General features: G+C 38.1%; 1 protein-coding gene across 8 annotated transcripts in view; it reads right to left on the bottom strand.

The window, feature by feature from the left end:
* ACAP2 (ArfGAP with coiled-coil, ankyrin repeat and PH domains 2) overlaps positions 1 to 12,931 on the bottom strand; it is a 51,154-nt gene that overhangs the window by 1,480 nt on the left and 36,743 nt on the right. For 4 of the 8 annotated variants that reach the window (XM_015871659.2, XM_015871663.2, XM_015871661.2 and 1 more), the window contains 12 exons: positions 11,751 to 11,851; positions 10,842 to 10,947; positions 10,216 to 10,424; positions 9,943 to 10,012; positions 9,109 to 9,203; positions 7,516 to 7,703; positions 7,069 to 7,173; positions 6,611 to 6,703; positions 5,550 to 5,737; positions 5,076 to 5,185; positions 4,099 to 4,209; positions 3,899 to 3,960 (listed from right to left, as the gene is read on the bottom strand). In XM_015871659.2, the coding sequence (XP_015727145.1) occupies positions 3,899 to 3,960; positions 4,099 to 4,209; positions 5,076 to 5,185; positions 5,550 to 5,737; positions 6,611 to 6,703; positions 7,069 to 7,173; positions 7,516 to 7,703; positions 9,109 to 9,203; positions 9,943 to 10,012; positions 10,216 to 10,424; positions 10,842 to 10,947; positions 11,751 to 11,851 (1,438 nt within the window). The remainder of the gene's footprint in view (positions 1 to 3,898; positions 3,961 to 4,098; positions 4,210 to 5,075; positions 5,186 to 5,549; positions 5,738 to 6,610; positions 6,704 to 7,068; positions 7,174 to 7,515; positions 7,704 to 9,108; positions 9,204 to 9,942; positions 10,013 to 10,215; positions 10,425 to 10,841; positions 10,948 to 11,750; positions 11,852 to 12,931) is intronic. The other 4 variants (XM_015871665.2, XM_015871668.2, XM_015871662.2 and 1 more) reach the window with 3 other exon arrangements.

Genomic DNA, 12,931 nt, shown 5'->3' with positions numbered 1-12,931 from the left:
CATAAAAGCTTTTCAACTACTATTTAAGCAAGTATAGATTTTTACTGCATCGTTGGACATCCATTATATCCTCTAGGTTTATCTCTAAGAGTAACAATACCTCATTTTTCCATGTTTCTTATCTTGACCCTTCGTGTGTTTAAGAACAACCTGACAAACAAGCACAGCTCTATTCCAGAGTAAGGGAGGGCAGCAGTTTGCACCTGCTCTGTCTCCCCTTCTCTTTCCAAAGTGGAAAATGACATTCAAGAGAAATTACTCCTTGAGGCATTGCCAGGTCATTCTTCTATCGTTTTTAAGTGGTAGAAGAATTTGTTTGTTTGTTTTCCATCTACTGCAACATTTTGAGCCTTGAGTTCTCGTTTCATTTTAAAACATTAACCACACCCCATTGACTTCAAAGGGAACTAAATGCGTAAAGCATTCGGTCCAGTCAGGAAATATTCAGCCATCCAGATTTTCCTGTCTTCCCAAAGCAGATGACTGCATGGGCCAAGATCCCAGCATTACAGCTCCCTGCTGACAACTTGATTAATAATACGACAAGGAAATCAACCTAACAATATCTACTGTCACATAGGTTCAATGTGATTCTCAGCCCCTCCTTTCCCCCTCCCCTCTTTTCCCCCCCCCAACTGCAGGACTGCACAAGAATCACGATCCCACCACTCCTTTCCAAAGGACAATCTTTAAAAGGATTTCTTATGTGTGAGAAGTTACACTGCTCTGCTTTTCCACCTTCTTAATGCATGTTTCCAATATCAGAACCATTCCACATTTCAAATACTGGAGATGAGGCTGCATTCATTCAAAAACACATTCAGAAGTGATAACTGACCTTCTGCAAATACTTCACACGGTATGTGGGGTTACACAGAAGTGTAGTGATAACTCAGCACAGATTTTAAAGGACAAATCAATTCCACACTACTCTGCTAGGAAGCTTTCATTCTAGTGAAATCCCTTGGTTTTCAGCTTTAGATTCAAGTACGTTCTAGAGATGAAACAGGCACACAACACACTTTATGACAAGTTTCTGGTTACTGCCTGCAGTGGAGTATAAGCACAGAATGAAAGAAGCTGCAAGATCCATCCCAAGAATATGTTTGAGGAGCACAAACCAGAATCAAACTAGTAGGATGCAAGAAATGAGGCTTTTAATACAGACACGGGTTCCATTTGTGAACTAGTACCGTAATTCAAGTTGCTATATTTAGTTCTCTTAAATAATCTCGAAAGAAAAAAAAAAGCTGTTTTAGTAAGATATGTTGTGGCTCTGGTTTTTTACTATATTACATAACAAAAATATTACATACAAAAATAGAGTAAAATAAAGTGCCCCTTTAGTTTGTATGCGGCATTAAAATATTTAATGCTGTAAACCTTATTGTTTTAAAACCTTACTTTACAGTTTATTTCTGGATATTCCAAGCAATGTTTTCACTAAAGTGCAGATTTTATGTACAAAAATACCAAAACACTGCTTTACCATTTAACACCAGAATAAATTAAAAGGCACACATGATACATTCAGGAAAAGATAGGAAGAAAGAGTAGCAGTTCTAATATCAAATAGTTAGCAGACATACTGCAGCACCAGAAGATGAGCACTCAAGTATTATACGAGAATCAGTACAATGGTGCGTATGGCTTCTACCACCAGAAATGAGCATTTTGTGGAACAAGCTGCTTTCAGCCAGTTCCCACTTTAAGAATATTATTCTGGAAGACCAACTATACCTTGCAAAGCAACACAGACATTCCATAAGTAGCTTAAAACCAGCCAGGTATATTAAAATCAGAAATGCTGACGCTATCGGCTATGTTACTAATTGCTTATCAACTGCATTACTGAAGCAGAGGAATATACAGTCTGCTTCGTTTTGACGACAAACTCTTCCATCGATGTTTACCTTCACATATCTCCCAGCAAATGTGCAATTGTCTCAAAAATCCTCATCTTTTAGAAACACAATTTTGGAAAAGAGGAGTTCTAAAATAAGCATAGCGCAGATACTTAAGTATGTCTGTGCAGTGAAAAAGACCTGCTTTGCCTATGGCCGAGTGAGGGGAACATCCATCAGAATGACTGAACTAGAATGAATCTGGAAGGTCCCTTCCAACTGAACTACTCTATTCTAACAGCAGAGAGGGGCTTTGTGCTTACATTTGTACAGTTTCACAATCCTAGCAGGCTAGCAGACATTAACATTTAAAACACTCAAATACTTGTTCAGCTTTCTAGGAAACTTCAGCAAGTAAAGAACTGCTGTATACAAAGAGACAGTCAGATCTTCTGGCGGGGACACTGTCCTGTACAGCTCATGGTCAGAGATATAACAGCTATTATAGTGCCACCCTCCCTCTGATTCAGGGCAAGTTTTATGCCTTGTGCCAGCTCCACTTTCCATGATTAATCTTGCCCCTTTACAGTTATCAGAGATTGTCTACACAAAAATATCTGGACCAGATTGCACCAGCTGCAGTCTTTGTATTGTACTGTTAAGAAGGCTCAGGTATCTTTGATAAAGATGTACCAAGCTTTTTGTTTTCTCTACTCAAATGCAACGTGAGCAAACAGACAAAAGATTTTCTTTTCATTGACATATATAACCTGCTGAATTTTGGGTGGAGGATTCTTTCATATCATGTTCATAATTGTTATGAGTTACTTCTAATTAATTTGTTGCTCCTCCAGAGAGAGCACGTAAATGTCTGAGTGAGCTTCAATACTTTCATTGTTTTACTCTGAATTTCCTAAGAATTTTGTTTGAAGATAAATTTGAAACACAACCATTCTTCAGGAGAAGCTTCATGAAATATGTAAGTTCCATTCATTTGATACCATCTGTCTGGGATACTGGACACTCAATATGGCCCGTTGAGTATATTCCAGCCCCAGACTGGTAAGAGACATAAGCACACAGTCCTTATGAATCAGTGACAAATATAAAGGCTTGATGGGAAGTGAGCCAAGAGTACCTGGCACTCAGCCTTAAGAAGTTTTTTCTTTCACTACTGCCTGGGATAGCATATTTTTATGATTGCCTTGAATAACCTGACAATTAACTGTACATTCATTATTGGTATTTGCATGAAATTAAATTAGGTTCCTATGGAAGCATATCGTAACAGAGGAAATGGCTTGCATAAATGTCATATCAGAACATATTATAAATTGGGACAGAATGCCTGAGGATAAGTTGCACATACTCATTAAGTGCTGTTATTTTCCAGTATGAGTTGACTCAAGTGCCTGATACAGATGCTTTTCAAGAAATTGAATGGTCAGATACTATGCATACAAAAATACATAATCAAGAGTGAATGTCCCGTTTAAGATATTAACTAATAAAATACAATTTAAAAGGAAGAAATAATACTTTCAGAATCATCCAGAGATACTTTGAAATATTTGATGCACATTTTTACACTGGCTTAGAATATTTTGTATTTAAAAAAATGAAGAAAAAAAGAAGAGATCCATTCTAAAGAGAGGAGAATGGTATCTTGCACTAAGATGAACTTCTCAGGTATCTCTGAGCAACCTGCCTTACAAGGCTGCCCATCTGTGTCAGAGAAATCCTAACGTTACGTCAGTTTCAGAGAAATGTCAGTAGGAGAAAACCAAACAACCAGCAGCAAAAAAGATTGGTAACAGCTGTACTACCAAACTACCATCACTACGTGCTTTAAACACTCTCCTTTAAGGTCTCCTAAATAACCTGACAAAGCTGCACCAGAATGAAGCTTTAACGTGTATATACTGTTTAAAAAAAACATTGGACGAAGCTATCTTAAGTTTTCCTCAGACCCTAAGAATCGAGCTGTAAACTGATAAATTCCTGAATACATTTCTTATACTGCATCTCGGTATGGTTATTAGTAGAGTATTGACCTGGCTGTCCATAGAGCCCTTCTGATTCACGCATTTCTTCATTCATCCTCGCTAAACGCAACCTGCGATTTGGGAAACAGAAAAAGAACAATGTCACTTTTAAAGCAGTGAAAAGACTGCCATTCAAAGACCTCACAGCGAGGTCACCTATGTTCAGTGCACTCAAAAACACCTAGTTAGAAATGAAACACAGAACTTACAACGTTACAATATCTGCATTGGCGGCCTCTACAGCTATACTCAGTGGGTCTTTCCCATCTTCATCAGTAGCGTGCTGGTTTGCCCCTCGTTTTAGGAATAAACACACTTGCCTGTTTGGAGATATAATTTAAGAATAATTTCCATCACAATAATGGAGGAAAAAGCTAATAGAAAAACCCAAGCAGGATGCGATATATTTTACAGAAGGTAAATCTTTTCCTTCCTGTGCCATATGAGGTCACAGAGACATAAAACTTCACCCCTTTTACTGTGATAGAAGAGAAATGCTGAGCAGGATAAATTAATACAGTACAGAATCCCTAGGCACAGATGCATGTTTTACCAAGTAGAAGCTGTCTTCATTTTTCTTGGCTATTTTTCATCTATTTACCTGTGTATATGCATAAGTATATGTAAATCACCTACACAAGCAGGGCATGATGGCTAAGATTAGACCTTAAACTCTCTCAGTCTGTCAACTTGGCACTCTATTCAGAATTCATGTATGCAAAGAGAAAGGGTGCCACAAAACAGATTACGTCCTCATTTGAATTAAGCTGGCACAAGGTTTCAGTTTGAAGCCCTGATTGCAAAATTCAACACGTGATGTAGTACATTTCATTTCAAAATGAAATACCTGTGTGAGATGAACCAGAAACAGCTCTGGTCCTCACCCACCACTATTTCTCTTACTTGCTTCTCATTTTCATAGGAAAATTTTCACAAGTCTTTACCAGAAACCCAAATTATATCAAAAGTATTATCAAACATACACTTTCCCAACATGGACCACAGTGTTTACAGTGCTAGGAGATGAGCGGGGAAGTAATGTTTTAAAGAACTTTCATCAGGAAAGTTTAAGGGAAAAAATCTGAAATAAATTAAAATGTCTGAACATATGGGGGAAGTGAAGAAACTTTGCATTAATAAAGGCAGCAACCAGTGACTATTGTCAAATTCTGGAACAGTGAGGTACCCTGTGTGTCCTAGAACTGTGGCATGGTGTAGGGGTCCTCTTCCTTTCATGTCCCTGATGTTCACATTGGCACCATTCTGCAGCAGGAATTCACAAGTTACCAATGAACCCTATGGAAGAAGCGCAGAAGAAACAACTGAGCACCAGATCTCTAGAATCAGAGTGAAAACCATCCTGCCTTCTTACCACTGAGTCTTAGGGTAAAGGAAACTAAAGGGATTGCTTCTGTGTTGAACACTACAAGGCTGTATAACCACCAAACAAACAAACAAAAATACCAACAAAAAACTGACCACAATGCCAGGGAAAAATAGTTCAGAAATAACTTTGAAAGAACTTTATAAAGACAATTTCAGTATCATGTTATCATTCATGAGCAGAGCAAGTAGTTCAAAAGAAGCAGTGACACAGAAACATCCCTATTATTCCCCCTCCCCTCCTCCCACATCAGTCAGGATGCTGTATATCACATACCCCTCGCACTGCCTGAATGAGTGGGGTTGCTTTGTTTTCTTCCATATTGACCCAATTTACTTCAGCTCCATGGGCCAATGCTTCTGCCATATCTGGAAGATTCTTCTCAAAGGCAGCTTGATAAAGATGCAATCCTGGATTAAGCTGTCTGGAGTCATAGAACACAGAAGATTCTTGCCTTTCTGCTTCTGAAAGAAATTTTTAAAAGAAAAACCTTATCTGTAATCCCTGTTTTTGTAAGGTACCTCCTGGAGTTGTAACCAAAACACCTTTGGCATAAAGTAGCTCAGATTTCACAGAAAGGTCTGCACTGGTGCCCCATTCTACCAGAAATCTTCATATGTGCCTTTAACTTATTCCAGCACTCATATACATTTCATAACTGCTTCTACAATGCAGTCAGAGGATCTAAGGCACATACTGCTTGCCTACGAACCACAGTTGTGAACTACTGTACTTAAAATGTACCTCAGAGGGGTGCTATGATGTAGAAGCAAAAGCTTGCTTTGTAATTAAATGCTTTGCATATTTTAACAAGCTATACTCAATATGTCAGTCAGCCCAGGATACTGATAATAGATCCTTTTATCAGTTTATAAAAGCTTTAGATATGTGGTTTAATGTTTAAAGGTATGACCACTCCCATGTAAGTAGAAAACAAAAATTAAGCAAGAATGTTGAAGTAACACACAAAGTTTATAATATGTGACTTAACAGGAATTCCATCTCCAACATCGTAACTTTATGAAACAACTGTGCATCTCTCTGCAGATTTTTCTGTATCAAAATGAAGCAGTGTTCCATTCTGCTAGAAAGAAGTTCTGGCTCAATATGACGGGCTAAAAAACTCTCTGAACTTATTTAGGAGGATTATGTGACATTTATTGCTACCCAGTATGGAGGAGAGAAAGGCAACACAGGCAATTATTGCCCTTATTAAAATGTTCCATCATACTGGGATAAGACACGTGAACTTTACCATTAAGTACTAAACCCTTTGACAGGATGTGCTAGCAAAACAAAGATTAAGTCTTTGTCTTGAAAGACAAAGTCAAACACACCTGGTTCATACAAGCTGTTAGCTGATATAGTAGAGGCAAGGTGTTCTCTGCTGTCATCAACACTCTGCTGGATCCCACTGTCACTGCTTCTTACTGTTTTGGGGAGAAATAAGCATTACTATGCAGATTATAAGCTACCCACTCTTCACAGACACCATGATAATAAAGCAAGCTCTTATACTTTGTCCTGAATTATTCATTATTTTTATGACACAACCATTCAAGTAAGTCTGAAGTCACACACTTCAACTATAGAACAACTATAGAATTCGTAACAGTAGTATCAAAGATTATCATAAGGGTAGAAAATCAGGATAAGTAAAAAAGCTTAAATTATTTCATGAAAACACTGAGCAATGCCGTAGCCCGGAGACAGTGGATTAAAGGCAGGGAGATGGCCACAACACACAATGGATCACTAGTGCAAATACTGAACATGCCACAGCTGTAGTACTTACTACTACGTAGCTTTGAAGAGGTATCAAAGTAGGAGAAGAGTGAATCTAGTTCATCAGGACAGAACAGAGACTCCCGCCTCGCCTCGTCGCTACTTACAGCAACCGCTGGGACATGCAAGTTAGCAAAGCACAAAGCAGGCAGTAAGGAAGGAACAGGGCAGGAAAGAACATTATTGGAAAAATTAAGGATGAAAATACGGAGGAAAGAAAGTGGTTAATATGTTTCTGAATGGTAAAGCATCCCCAGTCCACAAACTTCCCACCTAAAATAATGCACATTTCTCAATATGCCTTTTTTTCCCCCCTCTACCTCTGAACTAAGCTATGACCCACTGATGGAGATAGGACTACTCTGCATGGGGCAGGAAGTCAGTAAATACAAAAAGCTTTACAAATACTTTAAGAAGAACACGTGTAACGTAGCTAAGGAGAGAAACTTGTAGATACCTCTTGGAGATGCCGCACCTTGTTCTACTGCCAAGAGGGATTTTTCAGGAGCACTGTGCCTTTTCTCTTCCTGACTTTGAGGTATAACTTTTGTTCTGGATTCAAGCGGAGACAATGCTGTTGCAGGCTGCTTTTCTACAAATTTTCTTTCCACATACTTTGCTTTGATGTACGCCTCCTTCTCTTGTCTGTCATACACAAAATGCCTGCAGTTAGTAAGCTCAGATTTTATTATTTTTTTTCTACAAGAACACCCACTTCATATTAATGCCAGTAATCCAACTGCACTTTGGCTCTGCATGTAGGACACTCAATGACAGTTTCAGAACGGTGAAGAGCACATTATCCAACTCTCTCTGGATTACTGGTGAAATTTTGTATAAGCCTCAGAAGAATGCAGCTTATGAAAAGTTGAGAAAGTTAAAAGAAAATGCTATATTTGTATAAGTACGTTCTCTTTCAGGCAGACACTGTAGAAAGCAGCATGTGGGAGAAAAACATTAGTTACTGCACGCTAACTCTTGATATAAAGCGCTTCTGCATATTTTCTATATGGCCAATAACCAACTAATATCACACACATTTAGGTGCTTCAGTAACAACATTTCTTAAAGGACCATCAAGACTGTATGCGAAAGCAAAAATGAAAGCCCCAGGTAGGTACAACCACCAGCTGCAGAATGCATGCTATGTACTTTTTTCCTTGAGCCCAGTATTATCTTCATGCAACACGCCAATTGGGACAAAATGATGAAAGAGCTTAGAAAAGTGCTGCTGCTGAAGTAGCTGAAAAGCAGTTATCACTAGAAAAAATACCTGGCACATCTCCTACAGTATTAATGTTATTATAACATCACCAAATTGTCAGTACCTTATAAATCACAGTTTTCTACTGCATGAAACTCTGACAGCAAGCAGCACAGAATTGGAAAGCTAGAAAAAAGCTTTAAAAGACTTATTCTTTATGGTGAAACAAAATGTTAGGAATTACCTTCAAAAACATTAACAAACAGAAATGGTAGACAACAGTAAGAAAGAGAAAAAAGCATTCCAGGGGAGTAGGGAACAAAAATCAAAGAAAGAACAAAGTCACTGTACACAAAAGTCAAAGCCATAAGTTCCTTCCAGGGCACCTTACACAAGAGCTGGCTGAGATGGTGCAAAGCAAACAAGAAACAACCCCAATCTGCCCATACTGATGTGGCAGAGCATCAGGAGGAGGAAGTGAGGTCAGAAAAAGAAGTGCATTATAGAAGCCAAAGGGAACTAACAAAAGGAATACCGATAAGAAGCAGGAGAAATGCACTGCTTATAAGGAGAAAAGAAGAGCAAATTGAAGTGTTAAACACAGTCAAGTGGCGGCACCTTTATCAGGCTGGAGGAAGTAACAAGACAAAGGAAATCAGCACAGTTATTAGACCACTGGAGTTGAAGTCATCCAAAGTAAGACTCAGAGGAAATGAAAAAAAATCATAACCTAAGAAGGGGAAGGTTAGTAGCATTGGTATTAAATGATGACATAAATTGCTTATTTTAATATAATTTATCACTATAATGAAAGGATGAACAAATGAAAATAGAACACATTACTACCTTTGGCTTCCAGGCTGAGGCTTCTTTACTCCCACTTTTTCCAACTTTGCTTCATATATTCTATTTATAACATCATTTCCTAATTCACACATAAGCTACGAAGAAAAATAAATAAATTCAAATACAATTGCAAATGGCTTTATCTACTTATTTAGTAGTTTTACCTTAGACTATTTTTAAAGCTCGGTATTTTCACTAAGTTTTATGAGTTCCCTTAGAAAAATATGCATGGGTTTATTTCATAATAAAGAAATATCAGCAAATAAAGGGACCAAACAGTGTAAGATTACATTAACTGTATTTTTGTTAAGTACAATCCCCTTCCGAAACAGGATTAAGAAAATGAATATCAATAATCTTTTTTTCCTGCAATCATTATGACAGCTGTGGGCCTCAAAAGCATTGCTTTCCATCAGGCTTTGCTGTTAGTTCTTATCCCATCTGGCAAGACACAATTTACTCAATTCTGATCCATCTTGTCCAAGACAAGAGTGGAAAGATTACTTGCTTCTACTACCATGTAGAACATTAAGATCTTACGTATGTGAACAGGACATGGAGCACTGCAAGTATTTTTCTTCTGACTTTCTTTCTACCACCTCATTATCAACACATACATGGAAAGTATGCATCAAGAATGGCTACTAATCCAGCAAGCTGTATAAAAGCAGCATGAGTTAACAAATACATCATTACAAACTTTCTACTCAAAAGCAGAAGAGATGCACTGAGTACAAATGCAATTTTTTCCTGCATGAACATTCAGATGCCTCGGCTTTAGACCAATAACCTGAGCAGCAGATAGAAGCTCTTGTTTCAAAAAGAACATCCTACCTTCAGAAGTTCAGGTTCCCATGAATCCAGGGTCAGGGATCTTACTTTTGAGAAGTGGACTCCTAAGCTCCTAAATAGCAAAAAGAAACAGCAGCTTGTAACAACATGCTCTGTCTTATTTCAGATAACTTTGCATTGGTTTATGCAAATAAAGCATGTTACTTTCACTCTGATTTCTAAAAGGAGTTTCCAACCTTGCCTTAATGTGCATTTTAAGAAGCAAACATCGCATTTCCAATTTAAATGAATTATAGTTCTGAAGAGCCCACCAACCTGTGTATCCCAGAGCACTCGATGCACAGCGTGATTCCAAGGTTGATGCTGGCCCAGCGAGGATCTGCCAAACCACAGTCACAGCAGGCAGCATTACCAGGAATACACTGAACTCGCTGTAGAGCGCTTTCTCCCTTTAACAACTTCTCTTTTGTCTCGCTGCCAGATTCCAGGCTCCCAGTAGAAGGGGAAGATTTCTTTTCCTGTTTCTGAAAAAGAAACAAAAAATGCACAGTGTTAAAGAAGATCCTGTGAATAATGAAATACTGACAGCACGCTAGAATTCGAGAAAAAAAGCCTCTGCATTTAAAGGTAAGGAAAGCCACTGAACTGGAAAATATCTTCAGCTTTTTAGAAGTAACACAGACTGCAATGTGAGAGTATCCGACAATCCAACAAATTATGATGATGCAACAGAAAAACTTCAAAACACACAGGCCAAAGAAATGCAGTAAGATGGAAAGGAAGACAAATGAGATGATCAGTCTTCAAAATTTCGTTGCATTTTCCACTACACAAACAATGGGTTTTATTTTATTTTTAGTTCCCTTCTTTCCAGAAGTTCCTGCTATTTTCACTCCTTAAGATCTAAAAATAGTTGCTGTTTGGTAGGTTTTTAAACTCACCTCAGATTCGTCCCCTTTCTCTCTGTATGCTGTAGCAATACTGGTCTGAACAGCCTTAATCCATGCCTGCCGCAGCTTTTCCGAGTCAGCTTGGAGCATGCAGCTTCTGTGGAGAAGCACATAATGCCCTCAGACACAGAGGCCAAACAAGAAGCTGACATCAAACAAGTTCAATCCAACATAGAGCCTTGTCAAAGTTTGTTGCTGTCAACATATGTTTATTGCTTATTGTGCACCATGAAATAAATCCACTTATTTCCAGATAAGGCAGCTGACTTTATGACCTGCAAACTCCTGGTTTCAAAACTACTTAGAGGTAACCTTAATACATGGATATGACTCTTCAAATAACCCAGAGAATTGCTTAATCTCCTATTCCTTAATTTTTTTTTTATTCCAAATCTCTGGTCCTCACTCATACATGATTTACCTCCATGAGTGTCTACACAAGGGGCAGCTATCAGTCCCTAATTCATTCACCAAAACAAAGAGAAAATGACTTGAAAGCTATGAGGAAAAAAACCAAAGCAAAACTATTTTTTCATATGGACAGTCAAAGGAAAACTTATTCTTTGCTTGTTTCTCATTAGCTACTTTCTAGCTACTAAGCAGCTTGATAATTAAAACCAGCTACTACTAACTAAACCACAACAGCTCCATGACTACAAGACATAAAGCATAGGAACACATGTTTATTTTAATGCCAGAAGTAAATTAAATACTAGGAATACTTCACACAGCATCACTTTCTCCCAGCCAAAGTTTCAGAGAACAGAATTGCTCAGATATTTTTCCTGTTTTGATTTGTCCCAAGAGACGCGTTCATCCTGTGTTCCAAGGCAACTGAATCTAACAACGTTATTTATCCATTTAATTTTTAAATAAACACGCTCCATCACTTCTCCTTACTTTGTTGGAGAAACCACCTCAAAACAAAAACGTCTTTCTATGTCTTCGCAGTGTTTAACCGTGCAAAGCCGCAAGTCTTCAACAACTACCGTGGGATTATCCTAGGAGAGAAAACATAATAGGCAGAGATGAAAGAAAGTTGCTGATGCCCTCAAATTATTTCTCATTTAATTTTACTGCTTCACATACATTTTTCCTTCAGAAATGAAATTTGAAATAAGTGATATTGGACATACTTGGCAGGAAATACTTATTTCAATTTCCATGCTCAGTCATATTCTGTGAGAATTCTGAGGTTGTCTTGCCATCTATAACCCAATCTAGTAAATAATCAACAGCTCATAAAACAGCATTTAAAGGAGCTCAAAGATACTTCCTGAGAGGATGTGCTACTAACTTCTACAGAAATCAGACAGGTTACACCTAAATAAGACACATTTTATGCACCAAGTACAAAATTGAGAAGCCACAATGCAGTGGTTTTGAAAACTTGATACAACTCCAAATATATCCATTCTAGAAGTATGCAATTTTAAAGGTGCTTTTTGTAATATAAAAAATGTATCAAAACACAACTGCAATTCACAATCAGAAAGAGCCCAAAATGTACTAACATGAATTCCACCACTTGTTTCCTATCCAACCACAAAACCAAAGTTCGTTTATCTCCTGATCTGATAGCATATCAGTTAACAAGCAGTAGGCTCTGAACCTGGGCTGACGAATAATCCGTAACGATAAACTTCCCTTTATTTACTTACTGCCTTCTCCATTCAGTTCTCTACTTTTATTTCTGTTTTTCTTCCACAAAGAGCAGTTACAGCTATGGGGTGCACAAAGTGTTTCTTAGAAGAGTAAATCAGAGGGAGACTTGCCCAAATGCTAGTTGACAAAGCTGACTTCTCAGCATGGGGTTGAGCTGCTTTAGCTGCTGTTGTACACAGCAGACATGAAAGGTTGTACTTTGCCACAACAGACAACAACTGCTGAGTTGCCTTACACTTTCAGTATTAGGTATGTGTACAGAGCATCTGTAATAAATACTTTCATGCCATTTTCTCCTCTCTACGATTGCAAAACTGGGTTTGAGAGTCCAGCCAGTAACAGGAAAGAGCAAATCCTTACGGACTTGCCCAAAGAACACTGTGCAGCACTCAGTCTGCCAGCAAGCGTACACAAGC

Source organism: Coturnix japonica, chromosome 9, assembly GCF_001577835.2.
Source record: "Coturnix japonica isolate 7356 chromosome 9, Coturnix japonica 2.1, whole genome shotgun sequence".
NCBI classification, from domain to species: Eukaryota; Metazoa; Chordata; class Aves; order Galliformes; family Phasianidae; genus Coturnix; species Coturnix japonica.
Note: the sequence above shows the minus strand (reverse complement) of the source record. Positions and strands in the feature narration are given on the sequence as shown.